At 44.9% G+C, this 15236-nt stretch overlaps 1 protein-coding gene across 3 annotated transcripts in view; it reads right to left on the bottom strand.

Moving 5' to 3' along the window:
• The window catches only part of Snx6 (sorting nexin 6), a 34291-nt gene that overhangs the window by 7410 nt on the left and 11645 nt on the right, over positions 1-15236 (bottom strand). For all 3 annotated transcript variants that reach the window (XM_075698543.1, XM_075698544.1, XM_075698545.1), the window contains exons 5-10: positions 12121-12244; positions 7875-8079; positions 6868-6943; positions 3318-3357; positions 1757-1843; positions 1372-1467 (exon numbers count right to left, since the gene is read on the bottom strand). In XM_075698543.1, the coding sequence (XP_075554658.1) occupies positions 1372-1467; positions 1757-1843; positions 3318-3357; positions 6868-6943; positions 7875-8079; positions 12121-12244 (628 nt within the window). The remainder of the gene's footprint in view (positions 1-1371; positions 1468-1756; positions 1844-3317; positions 3358-6867; positions 6944-7874; positions 8080-12120; positions 12245-15236) is intronic.

Below are 15236 nucleotides of genomic sequence, written 5' to 3'. Positions count from 1 at the left end.
AATGTTTTTTCGAGTACCAGCAGAGCTGAAGACACATTTACAAACTTTTGATAACTGTTGTTCTTTAATCCTTTGAGGGTAGAAGACTTGAATATAGTAGAACCTCGTCCATACATTTCAGGGAAAGAAAAATGAGAAAGAACGTCCTAACCAGGAACACATACAATCCGAAGTAACTAAAATATTTGACAGACTCAACTGTAGTCGACATCCACGTAATGAGAGGCGTTGCACGGACGATTGCGGCACGAAGCACCTGTGCGCGTTGAGCCGGTCGGGCTTCAGTGGCCCAGAGACATGTTTTGTTTTCCTATTGCGTGGCATTTTAAGGCAGCGATGGGAAACAAACGAAATCAAGCTGCTGGGTGACGCCGGATGCCACGAGAGTGAAACCTGCGCTTACATTGCACCGCTTGCCGCAGGCAATGGTGATGTGTTTCCACCGATTGTATACAAAAACTTCGCAGTACTCTTCATACGACACTGCACTCCGTGTGCCATGAACCAGATAGGTGAAGAGATGGGTGAAGTTGCTTATCGCAACAGGGTTGGCGGTGATAGCCATGAGTTAGGCGGGAGATGACCCAAGAGAAGATTAGCTGGTACCGGAATGAGAAACTGAGGGCGCACTGCCGTTTTCACACGAGACTGGCGGGAGAGTCTCGCGGTGAAGCTGCCGCGGCGAGTGGCTACTGTTCTCGATCGTGGGCACCTCTCGCATTTTCTTGTTCGCACGGGACCTAGTGTCCGGAAAGCATATAATGCGATTGCTGTTTGGCGATGTACTGAACGTTGGTCCTGAAAGATTGTTTTCTAGGAATGCATGAAGCGGTAAAATTAAGCGTTACTATTAGGTCATTTTTTAGGTTCTCGATCACGAATGTTGGCGCGGAGAAATCATACATAACGGGATCCCATCAGCATGGTTCAACTGTATATCGCAACGCGAACAAGCACCAAACGGTCAATGCCGTATATTCATGGCACCATCTGTATGGTTCAAAAACGTACCAATTTTTCAAGTCTTGTTGCCCAGCAAGTGTTGGGCAACAAGATGTACCGATGTATGCCCCAAAGATGTGAGCAAAAGTATGCAGACCAGAGACAGCATGGTAAAGCTGATTTTCTAATGTAAGTTGAAATTGACAACTGCAGTCAAAACTTGGCATCAGCAAACTATCCAGTGTACTTGATAATTTCAGTTAATGCATGTTAATTACGATGAAATTTAGTCTTTTTTCGGTGACCCTGTGGTCTGTACACTTTTGCTCATGGGTATACACCTGCCTTGAATACAACTGTATCGCAGGATTATCAAGACAACATCCAGAAGCACGAAAAAGGGGTAGCAGGAAATGGAGCCGTACTGACCGCTTGGACCTCTTTGTTCTTGTTGCGCGCCCGTTCCAGAGCACGGTTGGCATTCTCGTAGTTGGCTAGGCAGCGCAGCCGCCGGTAGAGCAGGTCCTGCACAAAACCACATGTTGTAGCTAAAGCACAGCGTGCACCCGCAGTCGCAAAATTAAAAAGAAAGATGGGTGAAATATCTGCACATACAACCTTTGCAAGTATAAGTGCACACGACAGTGTCTTGTAAAGGTAAGCAAACATCAAAATTCTTTGATTAATAAGAAGATTTACTCTGCTTTTCTTGCCCACTTCCGTCCCATCGTCTTCTACATTGACCTTGTGCAAAACTTATTTGTGGTAGGCTGAAGGCAGCCAGCGGCCCTGGAGACAAACCCCGGAAACGTACCTTGGCAGCAGAGGTGTCACGCATGTAGTACCGCAACGTGTCCGACAACTTCAAATCTTCATCCGTTGCCACCCGGCCTTCGATTTTCTGCGCACAATGGGGCATGGAAAGGTCAACGATACGGCACCGCCTCACCCTCAAGTTACCGTTACTTTACGTGACTCGATGTCCAGAGTAGCAGGTTATAACATTTTCTATGAAATTGCATTGTTTCCAAGATGTGCATCAGCATGTTTTGTTAACTGGAAGCACGTGCGATAGCTTCGTTAATGCGATTAACTGATTTGAGCAGCATAACAGCGATGCCAACATAAGACAGTGACAAGATAGGGTCATATGCTATGCTGGCTGAACCAACCAACGAAATAGCCTAGCAGTGACTCCGTTTTATTAAATTTTTCGGTTAATTTAATCCCTACTAAGTCCCAGCTGGCGCAAAACCATTTAAGACTCGTTATTTCACCCACTATATGGTCCCAGACTAAATGCTTCAAACTTGACTGGTCAGCATGCATATGCCAGGCCACCATGAAATTACTTTGGACAGCAGAATGGCGAAAGTGAATGCTTCAAAGACAGACTACCTTCTGCCGAAAGCACCAACTTCTGGCCTGCCCGTGGCAGTTTTAAGTGCAAGTGGCAGCTCACAATGCACGATTACCATATTTGCCCAACTAACAGAAACATCTAATTTTGATGCCATAAAAATTGATGCCACACTAAAGCTCGCTATGAAATTGAAACCCATTCGCGGTGTTGCCAAGCGCTTACTGTCAGAGTCAGCACCATTGTCACAAGATGGGGACAGACCAACTTTTTGGTGTAGTTTGGCAATGAGAATGATTTCTTTATAAGAACTGAGAGAAAAGAAATTATCTTATGTTTGAAGTGTAAAGAAACATCCAATCTGCGAGCACGAACTCTGCAGGCATCACCTCTTCATGATAGCCAGGATTGATGCTACATTTTTCTTGTAAGATGAAGTGTGCATCAAATTTGCGAGAACATTGTTTTGTGCTTTGCTGCAGAAAACATAGGTGCACTTTACGCTTGGAGCGTGTTAGAAATGGGTAAATACTGCCAAATAAATTGGCAGTGTGTTCGGGCGTTTCTTCTGCCTGATCAACAGACTGGATAATTAGATCAATTCCCTATGGCCCCGTCAGCTTAAATTAACGCACACTGACTGTCATGCCCACATGCAACTCTGCATTTCAGACAACTGGGCAGTGACAGTGGTTGTCGTTGTCGGTCCTTTAGAAAATTTAGTTACACTTTTAACATGCAGCAACACTGTCCACCTTTACTTTGCACACTCGTGCTGTTGATGACAATTGCAGATGGCACATCTTTCCTATGCATGAATTATCACTGCCAAGAGAACATACTGCAGATGGTACAAGGGGAATGACCGAAGTCAGAACTCGCAAAGAAATTACATTACTTGAAGTCCTTCAGGAGAGCAGTGCTGTCATGTAATGACCGCGTCCAAAGTGAAACAGTTCAAAGTCATACCCTGCTGCATGCTTCAACAAAACCTGCACCATTAAGCACAACTCACCCGAGCCTTCTCGAAGGACTCTGCAACCTTGGGGAAGAACCTGGAATGCAGGAAAACGACTCAAATGTGGTCACTGAACGCAATGTCAGCAGAGATTTAACAACATGAGAGCCTCATCATTTTGAACCCACAAAGCCCAACATAATTTTGATACAGACTTCCATGGTCAAAATTCTGATTTAGGCACAAGCAACTTAACACAAAGCCCATATTAAGATCCTTGAAATGCTGAAGCAAAGTTCTAGTTGTGAGTAGCTGAGCAACACAATAAGCCAATGACCAATTATTTTGCTAATAAAGCTTTAATGCAAATAACATTTCATTGCTTGTTTGGAATGAATGTACCCTATTGCCAGAAATAAAAGTGATCAAAGTGTTCCAATTTAATTTGATATAGAAAAGTTTCGGTTTTCTGGGGTTATGCCTCGCTAGTCGCCGAGTGATAGTTCAGACAGATTCATGGCCCCCACCAATGGCCCCACCAATGGCCCCACAGGCCGTAAATAGACTTCGCTGGGAACAAGTCCCAAATGGATGATGCAGTATATTTACAGTGCTGACTGGATTTTTGAAAAACGTCACACACTTTGAAGTTTTTGTTGCTCACCAAGTGCTGCCACAGTGTATGCCACCAAAATAATTTTATTATTTTTTTTGCTCTGTAGTTTCTTGGTTATCGTTCCACAGCTTCTTTACACTGGTGTCAGTGACCACACACAAATCCAAGCGTTCAAGAGCACATGTAAGTTACGCTTGGTTTCATCTTGCGGGCCATTTTTGTTCGCTGCAGTCAGAAAAATTGACATCTTGTTTCCAAACTCTCAAAGAGTCACTGCTAGATGCTCACTGGTCTGCTGCTCACAGGGGCGCAACTACATCTGGTCACAGGCTGTTATACACGAACGATACCGCTGTATATAACAATGCTGCCATGCCTGCATTTCTTTTCTCGGGACTCAACTCACCAAAACTGATTGCCCCTCATTAGAGACTGAACGAAGGATTACTGCAAGTTTGAATAGTTTGGTCTTTCTGACAGGTGCACTCGCATGCATGGTTCAACTGCACTGTGGTTAGGCACGCTGGTTGCTCTGCTGAAAGCGAGTCGAGTGGTGCTCCCTTCAATGCGGACATAAGTGCCAAATCAGAATATATTTCCAAGAATCAACATTTTTTTTATTTAGAGAAAAGCCTTACACGGCTCATGGGACGAAAAATCCCATGTCTGGCGTTTGGCACCAAAATTCACAGGGAGTTGAAACCTTGACCTTTGGTGGGAATTAAGATCCACAACCTTTGGTGTTAATTAGGGTGAATTAAGCCGTCAATTTCTTTATGAAAAAAGCGTGAAGCCAAGGCAGAGAAGCATCAGCAGTGTTAATTAAGGCAAAGCTAACCTTTTAAGGACGAGACAAATACCCCCCAAAAAAATGTATTTTCTATATGAATGTGCAAAACACATCGAGAATAACCATAATCAACGAAGAGAAATAAAGATATCTCGCGGAATCTTTTTCAGCAAGTGGGGGGAAACTTCAGGCAGACGAACGGTAGAGGGCTCACCCCAAGCCACCTAAAGGCTTCGTTTTCAATTTGCACCGACAGCCCTCGTCATATGTGAACCATAGGTGTACATTTCATTTGCTTTGCACCACATGTGTGACAGTGGGATATCTTGCATTGGCCAGTCTTCTGTGACCTTGCTTTCAAAAGACGGTGAGTCGCGTCCCAAACTCGTTGGGGCCGAAGACTAAGCCAGAAAAGTCACTCAATGCTGAAACTTGGCAAGATAAAACTTTTTTTCTGGTATGTTGCCTGTAGGCAACACTTATCAATAAAGGGTTAAGGCACTCAAACCCATGACCTTTGGTGGGAGAAAACAAGCAATACGAAGTAACAATGCATTAGAATGAAAATGTCAAGTAATGTAATGAATGTCTCGTCAGAAGGCGGGCTTTCGCCATCACCCTCTTTAGCGTATCCTAAAGCAACTGTCAACTTTTGTTATAAGTATTTATGGAAGGCCATCTGCATTCACAAATTAACAACATATGTTTACCTATAAATATCTTTTGTCACTTTATGGTCACTAAAAAAAATTGCGGTATATTTTTTCGAAATAGGACATTCTGAAGACTATAAATCTGCAATAAAAAATTTGACCCTGGGAGGTTGCAATTCGCAAAAAAATTTTACCGTGAATGGGTCAAGTTATAACGACGACAGAAATTTCGGACACCTTGCACCCTGCTGTTTGTTTATTTTGACTTTGCCGACACGGCCGTCTCGCCTGCTAATCTACTCATCGAGTCGAACAGAAATAGCAATATTTCAGTTAAAATATGTCGCCAGCACGGTCATCGGCTATGTTGCTGGTGCCTCTCACGACAACCTAGTTAAATGCACTAAATCCAGTTGTCAGTGACCATAACGAAACCACTTAGTTCCAAAGGCTGCACGTTTGCTCTGTCATGAATATTATGCGTGTCTTGCATTTCTTCACTGGCGTGTTAAATAACATAGTCCAGGGAGACTTCTTTCAAGCAGCTTCAAGTGGCTCCGCCCTTGACATAGCAATTAGGCACGGGATGCAGCAATGACTTCTGAAGATACCTTCGATCGTTCGGCTAACACAGCGAGGCTGACTTCTCTTATGCTGCAAGGGGATGGAGATAATGGAGATAATGCACGTATTTTCTGGCCACTTCTGGAATAAAGTGAAATATTTTTGGCGGTGACATTTGGGACATCCGATTATTCAAAATTCTGGGAGGTTCCAGTTGGTCTAGATTATCACTCACCGACTGCACACAAGTACATAAACACTTGCAGTCTGTCTCCTTTGGATGTGGCCACCATTATTCAGAATGAAATTTACACGCTCACATTACGCGGACGAACAATCAATCAAAGGCCCGGTGCAATCAATCAATAAATCAACCAATCATTTTCATTTTATTTTCAGGGAGGATAGCCAAAACCTTCAGTGCAGCATATAAACAATAGAACACAGGGCCGAGAAATGGCGAGTCGCCAGGGAAGTGCACTTAACACTGCTTAAGCCTTTCTGTGCCAACATTTGTTCCTGAAAATGAAGAAAATTTTAAATACTTATGAATGATTCATCGCAAACAGTTTTCATTATGCCACCAACTCATCGTCCTCAGTGATGGCGTCAAGGCGCGGAAGCATGAGAAAGGTCTGAAGCGTTGCATAATGCCAGTTTGTGGAACTTGCCTTCACTTCAATACAGCGGTGTCATGCAGTCAAGCATACAATAGTGCAGTGAAACATACTAAGAGTGCAAAAGGGTCACTGTCACGAGACATAAAACATGTTCCTGGTTAAGCATGGCAGAAAATACTAAGAATTGTAGGGCTCTAATGTATGGTATGAAGTTGCAGTGGTCTCAAAATCATTTTCTGGTACAACGAATTTCCCCTGTGCCTAACTGTTTAGAGATTTTTATGCTGTTCGTTGTAATGAAGTTCGGCTGTGAATTTCGCAGTGCTGAAAAAAGACAGGCCTGTGAATACGGAGGCTGACTCACTTCTCCAGCTCGGATGACTCGACTGTAGCTAACTGGGTGAGGCAGGATGAAATCTTGATGTAGCTGTCGGCCACATCTGGAAAAAGAGAGGAGGGACATCTTCAAGAGTGGCTTTCGCCACAAACTGTGCCCCACGCCAGGCAGCAGCCCAATCCTCTACCTCAGTGTGGAATTACAAATAATAAACAAACAAACTTCTCACTGCACAAAGATGCAATTTTAAGCCTACCAAATAAGACATGCATGACAGCAAGACTGAGATACATGCTAAGATATACGCTTAACTTATATAAACTAAGACCTAATAGTATTGCACCCCGAGGCAGTAGCAGACCACATTTGCACAGATCTGCCTTTGTAATCTTCGCAAATGGCTTCGAAGCTCTGAAAGCACGACACATTGCATGATGCCGATTCCCGAAAGTTAGCTTCGGTTCAATACAGCAATGTTACGTGGTGAAGCATATACATAGTGCGGTGAAACATACCAAGAGTGGGAAGGGGCAATTTTCACAGGTCATAGTATCTATTTTTCTTAATTATACACACGCGCAGCCGCCGTGTCTTGTTACAGTAAGAGCACCAATACGCCTAGTAAATATACTGGCAGGCTTTCAGAGCTGTTTCAGACGTGCCTGCGGGGATTTGAGCCCTTCGGGACAACAAAAGGCATGCATTCATTTCTTGGACTGCGCGATTTTTCAGTTTTTGTGGCCCCTAGGGAGTTTAGATTTAGCCCCCTAGATATTTCCAGCCCCTGCCCCTACTATGTGTTGTGCTACTCAGATAACAAGTGTAAAATAAGTAAATTCTGAGGCTTCCTTGCCCTATCATGTGTAGTAATGGTGGACTTGGCCATAGCCAACGTGGCCGGTGCTGCAATTGCCCGCTTGGGGTTAATGACCCCTACTTTCACTACAGCCATGCCATTGCCCCTACTCCCTTTTCTGGACACTGATCATTCACCCACCCACCACAGATCCCGCTTTTCTACACCCTGCACTCACTCTTGTGGGCCCGTGTCATGCGGTCGGCCTTGGTGGTGGCGTCACGCACGTGCGTGTGGTACTCCGTGAGGAAGTTGCGCTCGTGCTCGAAGAACTCGTCCACATCCTTCTGGGTCGATGAGAGGCGCAGGTCGTCCGCCGACTTGCCCAGGTGGCTCAGCAGGCCCGCCAGTCTCTCCTTTTTGTTCTTGCCCCGCACGCTCAGCTGGGAGCACACATTTGCACCGGGCATTAATGCACGAGAAATGCTAGCAACATGCTCTGGAATCTATTGGTACCTGCCAACTTGTGAACACTGAAGTCCATGAAAGCCCCACAGACATGGCACAAAGAGGGGGTATAACACACTTTCTTTAAAGCTTGTCCTGAGTACATATGTGTTGCGGGATACATGCATACTTTAAGTTGCTTAGACGCAGCACACAGGCAGCAGCTTAGAGCAGCAAACTAACACAGTTTATAGATCAGTGACATTGCTATTGCCAATTCTACCTGCTTCAGGAACATGTCTGAACAAACTTGCTCAAATCAGGTACTCCTATGGTATAGTCGCTGACCTATGATTGGGAATCGATAGGAACTGACAAAAAATAGGAATAATCGGAAGTCCAAAATACCCGCCTTGCTAGAAAATAAGCAAAGTTATTTCACAAGTGGCCAGAACAAAGCTTGTCAACATGCACATACACTTGTCTGCAATCTAGGGCAGTATTCTCGAAAAATCAATTACGCGAGTATGATCACTTTCTCAAGACTTCACAAGACTCAGCAGCAAACACATGAAAGCATATGGCGAACAGCATTCCAGTCACTGTGTGAAGATGATATGCGTCAACCTATCTGGTGTCGAGTTGCGACGATTTCATGAGACTGATTGTATGCCTGAAAGCGATTGCTCGAAAATACCGCCCCTGGTCAGTCAGTATTTCCGACACTGCCATCCAGTTGTTACAAACAGCCAAAAGTATAGTCAATGCATGCATCGGATCTCCACCTGGTAACACAAGCAGACCGCGCTGCAATAGCTGAATGATCGCAGGTTTCTTAGCAAGAGTTATTGTCTGCCATCTCCCTCACTTAAAGGGCCCTGAAACACTGTTCTAAGTAACCATAGAATTGGCTCACTATTAAAGGACGTTGTCTCTGGAATTTTATGCCGCAAACATTTTTCGGATCCTTCTAGTATATGTGAAGTTATCACACCAATACACAGCTTTCGCTCGCTTTTTGTGTCTGCTACTGCGCTGGCAACTATACAGGGGAGAAGCCAAGGGGGGCAAAACCCTGGCCAAAGTTGAGTGCATTGAAGACAAAAGGACTTGTCACGGCACTCTATGGTGGTGGTGGTAAACTACGCTATGCAGCACGCTGCTGCAATCTCCGAGGACACGCGCAGCAGACGCAGCTATGTGCAACTGTCATGTGTGGACCGACAATGTAAAGATGAAAAAGAATTTTGTCTTTTTGAGATCGCAGACATGTACAGCATAGGGTGCTCTTAGCATAAGTTGCCGGAGTTGCAAAACAGACCAAGCAGCCATGCGTACCCGAGAACTGAAGCATGTGATCAGGATCTTTGCATCAGTTTAAATTTACGAATGTTGAATGTCGGAGGATTTGCGGTCTTCGCACAAGCAGGAAAATTAACAAAAAAAAAAAAAGACTGAGAGGCAAGTAAGTCACCGGCTAAATGTTCAAGCCTGCTTGCTTATTGAAGTTTCTCCACATCGCCACTCACTCCACATAACTAATGTAGAATGGCAACCTAAATTTTCGGCACCTTGCAGCGTCACATTCAATTTCTCAGACTGATCCGCATGCGCACGATGTCGACAACATCCGAGCCAAGCTGTCACCATTCGAGTGATGGCTGTGCCACCCTCACTTCTATTGTGGAAGTGGTTCCTCTGCTTTCCAAGTGCGGTACAGTCACTCCAACGCGTTTTGTTGACTCAGCACCAAACTGAAACTTTGGTCGCCAACTCCTGACGAGGCATGGTGGTTAGGCCTAGCTAACAGAGGTGTCAAGCGGCATGCCGTCACAGGAAGCTCGCCCTTGATATGTGTGTAACCGTAGACAATTACATAATAGAGATTGGGCATGCGATAATGCACGACAGTGCGTGTGAGGTGGAGTATGGTTTCTCGAGCAATTAGCTGCGGCAACTATAGTGCAAATGCCTGATAAATTTCTATGTGCATGTACTGGTAGGAATGGCAGAAGCTCACACGTGGATATACAGTCAAACCTGTTTACAATGCACTTAGGGTTCCATGAAAATTGGTCATCATACCTGTAGTTTTTTTTATATGTAGACCTGTCTTTCAAAACACGAAAAGTTAACGCCACTGTAGTTGCCATTGGCTGTTACGACTGGACACCACTTTGGTCAGAATACGATTTTCAGTACATTTGTGTTCCCAGTACTCCTCCACATCCGACTGCCAACTTACGTCAAAGACATATGAAGAAAGAAATGTGGCGACGTGGCTCCTTTGAAACAGTACCCGCCCGGTTCTTATCTGCCATCGTGGCAAGTTATCTTGGCAGAGAGCAAAAAGCGATAAGCACTTTTGCAATGGTGTCAAGCGTAGGTCTATGGTCTCACATGGTCTCAATATTAACTGAAAAATTCTATCGATATACCAGAGCCGGCTTTATGCGGATTAATGTTGCATTCAGGATAAATATTATTACGCTGACTAAATTTTAATGCAAAGGCTTTTCCTGGGCGTGTAATGTTGCTTCTACCATTTTAACTCACAACAGGCATTTGCATGTTTACCCTGTTTCGAAGAGCAATACATAATAAATATAAAGGAACAAGGTTGTGTAAGGAAGATCAAGCCCTATGAGGCTTGCACACCTAAACCGAAGTTGCAGTAAGGACGACCATACATTACTTCTAACTTGCAAAATTTTTCCTGCGTAACTGTGCGTCGGCTGTTTAGATTAAAACTATGGGATCTGTTCGTCCAATAATGCAGCATTGCAAGGAAGGTCCCTGCTGATAAATTACGTGCTAGCGGCTTAGTACCCTATTACTATGTATTTACGAAGTGGCACCGTCAGCAACAATTATGTTAAACAATGCGTGAATGGACATTTTCCTAGGCTTTACTTTAATGCATTTGCATTCTTTGACACTTCAAGCACTTTCAGGGGCTAGCTATCTATGCATACATCTAACTATTTTGCTGTCTACCTGCGCCACTAGGTAGTCCATTAAAAGATTATGGGGTTTTACGTGCCAAAACCAATTCCCGATTATGAGGCACGCCGTAGTGGAGGACAACGAAAATTGTGACCACCTGGGGTTCTTTAACGTGCACCTAAATCCAAGTACACGGGCGTTCTCGCACTTCGCCCCTATCTAAATGCGGCCGCCGTGGCCAGGATTATGCTAGTAGATTCAAGCAGTTTAACAAACGCGCCAGTTTTTAAAATTGATAAACATGGTGCATAGCCAGCACCACCTAGAAAAGCCAGTATCGCAGCGGCTACTAGCCGTGCCAGTAGCCAACTGACGTACCCGGGCAACGTTGCCATTTTGACCTGTGTCTTATCAGTACGAGGCGTACAGTCATTGCAATGACACCAAATGGGCGATGCCTCTATAGTGCCGCTTTCAAACAAAAAGTAATTGTAGCCGCAGAGGCATCGTAAAACGTTCAAAGCCAAGCGGGACTTCAATGAGAAAAACTTCTGCCATTGGAGGGGGTAATGGCAGATGCTTTTTGCATGCGCTGCAACGAGGATGGCATTTACTGACTGCAAAGAGATCGCGACAAGGCTAGCAGCGCCGATGACATAGAATGAGCTCGGCATGTTCATATTCAATAAATGCTGTTTGCATTTTGTGAACACTGTCCTCGTTTTTTCGTTCAGTCTACATTCCAAGTAAGTTGTTTTTTTTCTGGCTTCGGACTTTCGGGGGTTGGCTTAAAATTGGAACCGGCATAGATTCAAAGTAAATATGGTACGTTTTGATATGCAAGGCACTATTCCTTGTTCACAAATACGAGCAGTAAGAAAAGTCTAGCCTCAATAACATTTGCCCGCTATATATGAAACAGCATAACGAAAAAAAGTTTTCAAGTGGAGGTTTCACAAGTGCTTAGATTTGTCAACTTGTATTCATAGCAGCCAGCCATTAGCCAGTTTTTAATCCAGGCATGCCTGTATTAGAGTGGCGGTGACTTAACTACACAAAAGGGCGCTAGAAAGAATAAAAAGCAGGCCTACCTCCTTCTCGTACTCGAGGAAGACATGGAAGTTTGAGTCTGTACGGAAGACAGGGTGCAGGGCCAGCCGTTGCAGGAACAACTCATGCATGGCCACCGTCTTCTTGAATGTCGCCAAGTACTCCCTGCACACGAGAGAGAGAGAAATAGAGAGAACAGCAGCAGTGGATGGATAAATGTCCGTGCCAACCACTCGCACAGAGAAACAAAGGTAAGCTAAACGGAACTGCAAGATGGATGTTCACAGGAACTGCCGGTGCCCTTAGAAGCAGCCTCATTTAGGTGCAAACACTTTCAGGGAGTCCCAACATGACATGACTTTGAATGAAACCAATGTACTGGAACTCAAAACCTGAGAAAGAATATTAGGAAGCGTTAGAGTGCCCCGAAAACCCGATTTATAGCAGAACCCCATTCTTATGCACCAGAAAAAAAAAAAATTTTGAAAAGCAACGTCCTAAGAAGGAAAACGTACAAGCTGATGTCACTAAAAAAATTTACAGACTACTGCAGCTGACATCTACATGATACGAAGCATTGTTTGAATCCCTACAACACATGACGCCAACACGCACAGAGTTGGTGGGGCCTAAGCAACCTGTATTGTTTACCTATATCATATTGTTTCGAGACGGTGACGAGAGACAAAGTAAGTTGAGCTGGTGGGCAAAGCTAGAATACAATGCCACCACAGTGAAACACGACGCTCACTCTGCACCACCTGCAACAGGGAACAGCGGCGTGCTTGGGTTATCGCTTGTTAAAAGCATGCAGTACACTTCCGACGGCACAATGCCACATCTGCTGTGAAACAAAATGCTTATCACAACAGGGTTGGCAGCAACAGCTGTGAATGCGACGTGCAATAACCTGCAAGGTTTGCTCAGGCCCCCCTGCTCTCGATAACACACCTTGCGTCATTTTTTGATCTCGTGGGATCTAGCAGCCGGAAAACATGTCAATACAATCGCTGTTTGGAGATTTACTGAACGTTGGTGCCATTTTCCAAGAATGTATTAACCGTTCAAAAATTTTCGTTTTAAATAAGAACGAATTCTGTGTTTTACTTGTGAGAACAACAATACGGTTATGAGGTGCACTGTAGTAGAGCATTCCGGATTTTTTAACGGCTAATTTTGACCAGCTGGGGTCCTTTAACGTGCACCAAATTCAGGATACACAGCTGTGTTTTTGCACTTCTCCCCCCCGTCAAAATGCGGCTGGCATGACCAAAATTCATTCTCGCCTTTTTCAGCTTAGCAATAAAACACCAAAGCCAATACGCCGCCACGGTGGGTTCAACTGGCAAGAAATAGGCATAACCACATTGGGTCATTTCTTGTGTCGATTGTGAATGTTGACGCTGGAAAGTCGTATGAAACAGGGTTGTGTCAACGATCTACTCTACAGCTCGGACCACCTATAACATAACAGCTTATAGTGCTGGACCAAACATAATGTGGTCGTTTCTGACTCCCATAGGACTCAATGTACTATATGCACAACACAGTGCGTCGACGAGAGACAAAGTACCGATTACATTGCAGTTGCAGGAAAATCCCGCAGACAGGCAAGCGAGGCAGTGAGCGCAGTTTTCGGCAAAGCGTGCCGGCCGAGGGGAGAGTGACGAGGGCGATGCAGAGGAGGAGGAGGAGACACGGACTGAGTGAACGAACAAGAAACAGAAAAATGCCTGCCGCTGCACGCATGTGGTACGCAGAGAACAGGTGTGCATTGCTGCTCTGGCTTTTCAGTTTGTGTGCGGAAAGTAAATAGTCGCCGACAGGTATTTTTCGAACATAGACAAAGGTCGCTAAAGTGTGAATTATGGGGGAGGCTGGAAAAACAAACTTAGACGGTAAAAATCGATTTATTTTTTACGACTCCAGCACCACAGAATGATTGGTCGTGGCCACGAGTTCATTGAGCGTTCGCCCTTCGCAATGCAAATCGCTGTGAAGTGCATACTCTGCAACACCACGAATTTAAAACAGTTTTGAAAATCATTTTTTTTAAACACTGTCCACACGTGAATTAACAGTTCCTATCAGTAGTCGCACCTGCCAACTTTGCTATAAGCATTTGTGGTATTTGTGGTACGCATTTGTGGTGTGGTATCTGTGGTATTTACCAGCCGATTGCTGCAAGCCTTTCTTCACATGCACTGCCGTTAGTACAGCTTGTGCACGTGCTTTTGCGCCAGATCAACGCATATTCGTCTAGTATGGCTACGAACATACAGTCAAATCTCTTTAACGTGAACATGCTTAATTTGGACTTCCAGTTCCTTCGAACTGGCACCGTGAACACGTCACAGTTATGCTTATTCCAATAGGTGAAAATGTCCAGTAATTTGAACACGCAAGCACTTGCAACGGTTAATTCAAACATACCACCTTCCGACAATGCTCTCTGCAGCACGCCACATCACACAGCAGCGCCTCCAACCCTGGCATAGAGGCAAGCCTTAGAAGAAATCCCTCAAGGCACCACATCAAAAAAACTGGTGGAAATTTCACCTTCTCTCAAATGGCAAGGTCGCCGTTTCTGTGCCTCGCCGTAATGCTCCAGCCACACTAGCAGCAAAACACGCACCGCGGGAGGGACCGGTCCTGGGCCGAGTTTTCGTGGCTCGTCGCGGCAGCAAGCGAGCCACGAGCGAAGAGCAACAAGGGTGGTCCCCACAGTGACGTATGCGCTAGAAACTGGTATCACGCAGACCACTCATTTCACGCTATCGTTTGCTCGCTTCAGCTCTCGCTTGTTTGCTTGTCTTGGTTGATCTCGTTCATGCTTGTTTTTTGTACAATGACACGTTTAAATTGACTCATCTCGATGGAAAGGCTGTTGGAGACTGTGTGCCATATCCAATTCTGTACAACGAGATGAACCCTACATACAGGTACACCAAGGTAACACTCAGTACATCGTTCTTGTCTTCTGAATGCGGCGATGCAGCAACAGGAGGGAGCACACTAACATGATTACGATCAGCGGCAACGACCTCGTCCTCTTGATAAGTCATGACTTTCGTTATAAACGTAGTGCGAACAAGGTAAACACAGTAATGATTCTGTCAGCAGACGAAGGAAAAAACACGCGGGCATGCAGAGGGAA

This window comes from Dermacentor variabilis, chromosome 7, assembly GCF_050947875.1.
Source record: "Dermacentor variabilis isolate Ectoservices chromosome 7, ASM5094787v1, whole genome shotgun sequence".
NCBI classification, from domain to species: Eukaryota; Metazoa; Arthropoda; class Arachnida; order Ixodida; family Ixodidae; genus Dermacentor; species Dermacentor variabilis.
This window is presented reverse-complemented; position numbering and strand designations above follow the sequence as displayed.